This window comes from Peromyscus eremicus, chromosome X, assembly GCF_949786415.1.
Source record: "Peromyscus eremicus chromosome X, PerEre_H2_v1, whole genome shotgun sequence".
Classification (NCBI taxonomy): domain Eukaryota; kingdom Metazoa; phylum Chordata; class Mammalia; order Rodentia; family Cricetidae; genus Peromyscus; species Peromyscus eremicus.
In genome coordinates, this window is record NC_081439.1 from 14,738,222 (window position 1) to 14,740,423 (window position 2,202).

The window sequence follows — 2,202 nt, forward strand, 5'->3', positions numbered from 1 at the left end:
CTTATTAGTTATGAATGCTCAGGCTAGCTTTGGCTCGTTTCTGGCTAGCTCTTTTAACTTAACCTGTTGCTCTTCATCTACATTTTGCCTCGGGGCTTTTTCCTTTTTTCCCTTTCTGTGTGTCTTACTGTCACTGCTTCTTGTGTCTGTCTGTCTGTCTGGTAGCTGCCTGGCTTCTTGCCCAGGTGTGTCCCTTCTTCTCTTCTCCTCCTTCTCTCTCATTCTTCCTTCTCCCAAGCATAGATCTCTCTTCCTATTTCTTCTCTCTGCCTGGCAGCCCCACCTATCCTTTCTCTGCCTACCCATTGGCTGTTCAGCTCTTTATTAGACCAATCAGGTGCCTTAGGCAGGCAAGGTGAAACAAATGCAACACATCTTTACATCATTAAACACACATCCTTACATTGCTAAACAAATGCAGCATACACAAATACAACACACCTTTACAAGTTAAAGTACTATTCTGCAGCATAAACAAATGTAACACATCTTTGCCTAGTTAAAATAATATTCCACAACATTCTGGTTTGTGTTTAATAGGTTATTTACATCCTGGTGCTTGCTGTTATATAAATGCTATCATCTGTCCTTTTAGGTATGTTTTTGTGTAGCTTCAGAAAGCTGTGTATTTATTTCCCTCACATTTAAATTTTTTTTTTATTTTTTACATTTATTTACTTTGAGAGAGAGAGAGAGAGAGAGAGAGAGAGAGAGAGAGAGAGAGAGAGAGAGAGAGAGAGTTGCATGAAGTTACTCATGTTCCAGGACCTGCTTGTGATAGAACAGTAAATACCCTTCACTGTCCAGCACATCTTTAATACTGGCCTTGGTGATGACGGCATCATCACACTTGAACCACTGGTCCCTGTGGTGCCAAATGAAGCTGGTGTAGTGGCCGCTCTCCAAGGTTCCTTGGTGATTAACCACAGCAAACAAGGAATACTTATTCTTGTTGTCCCCACTGTTGGTCGGCAGCTGCAACTGTCCATTCATCCGGGTCTCTTTACTTGATGCCATAAACGGTGTCATATCCAGCTCCAGAGGAAAGGAGATGTATGTAGTGATCTTGCGCCTCTGTTTGGCTGAGTGTTCAAACCGTTTGAAATGAAAGCAGGCAACAACTGGTAACTTCTTCATAGTGAGCTGTTTGGTAGATTCTTGGTAGCTTTGGCAACCACTACACTTGATTTTGGCACTGCTTCCTAAGTGCTCTGGCCTTGTAAACCTTCGCAAGCAGTCCGTGAGGGTAGTAATGCCTGGTATGTGGCTTTCCCCATTCACACTGCTCTCCCTCCCTGGACTCATAGGCCAGAAGGATGTGCAAGAGCCAGGCAAGTCCAGACTGATGTCCCAGCATGGGTCTATAGTGGTGGAGACACTGTGGCAGGCTTGACAGGTGACATCTGACTGCAGGCCCCCTGTGAAGATTTGGTCTATGATGCAGTTACAGTGGGTGGGATTGCTGGCCACCTTGCCAACATCATCACCTTTGCAGTGCCTGTGCAGGACATCTAGGGCAGCGATGAGGAACTCGTGGGCATCCTGTTGCCTGTACCCTGCTAAATGACGAGCGTGTATCCACACCAGGTGTAGTAACTTATAGGGAACAAGAGGAGATGGATTTCTAGAGTAAAATTCTCAAGAGACATCATATAGCCTAGACTTAATTGCATTTGACATTTCACATGAATGCCTGTTAGAAAAGACATCTCTTAGTATTGACATGTTGGGAAAGTCTGTGTTGTCAAGTTGTATTGGTCCTCATTAACTTATACTGAAGTTTGAGCTAATTTTCTGTTTTTTTTTTTGTTTTTGTTTTTGTTTTTTTTTTTTGACTAATGTCCTGTTTAGTTTGTACCAAGAAGAATCCTTCCTCCCATGGTGGAGCTATACATTCTGGTGAGAAATGTCTGCTTGTAGTGAGTTTGCTTAGTGTCCTTAGAACTGCAACATTCAATACATGACAACTCCCTCCAAACCCTGCACGAAGATCCTTAGTTAACTCCAGCACAGCTTCTAGCAGAATAAGGCCATGTCTCTGGGATGGCCCAATCTCTTCAGTTAAATGCCTGCTTGAGAAAGCTCAGGATGGCCACGTTTACTATTTCTTCTAGGCAGCAATCTGCCATAGGGCCCTAACTTCCATTTTTAGTACATTTACTAAAACCAAATCACAGTTGTAAAGATGTGAGTTTGACCTCT

General features: G+C 43.2%; 1 protein-coding gene across 1 annotated transcript; it reads right to left on the reverse strand.

The window, feature by feature from the left end:
* Positions 1–750: 750 nt before the first annotated feature.
* LOC131899698 (ubiquitin carboxyl-terminal hydrolase 27-like) lies at positions 751–1,880 on the reverse strand. Its single transcript, XM_059251179.1, has 2 exons — positions 1,859–1,880; positions 751–1,637 (listed from the first exon to the last, which is right to left on the reverse strand). Exons 1-2 carry the CDS (start codon positions 1,878–1,880, stop codon positions 751–753), a joined length of 909 nt encoding a protein of 302 aa, XP_059107162.1.
* Positions 1,881–2,202: the final 322 nt, after the last annotated feature.

Bases quoted from the DNA above. Each gene is read 5' to 3' on its own strand.
- LOC131899698 (XM_059251179.1), bottom strand. From the start codon at position 1,880: ATGGGAGGAAGGATTCTTCTTG. The intron at 1,638-1,858 runs GTACAAACTAAA...ATGTCTCTTGAG, and splicing joins GGGAGGAAGGATTCTTCTTG to AATTTTACTCTAGAAATCCA.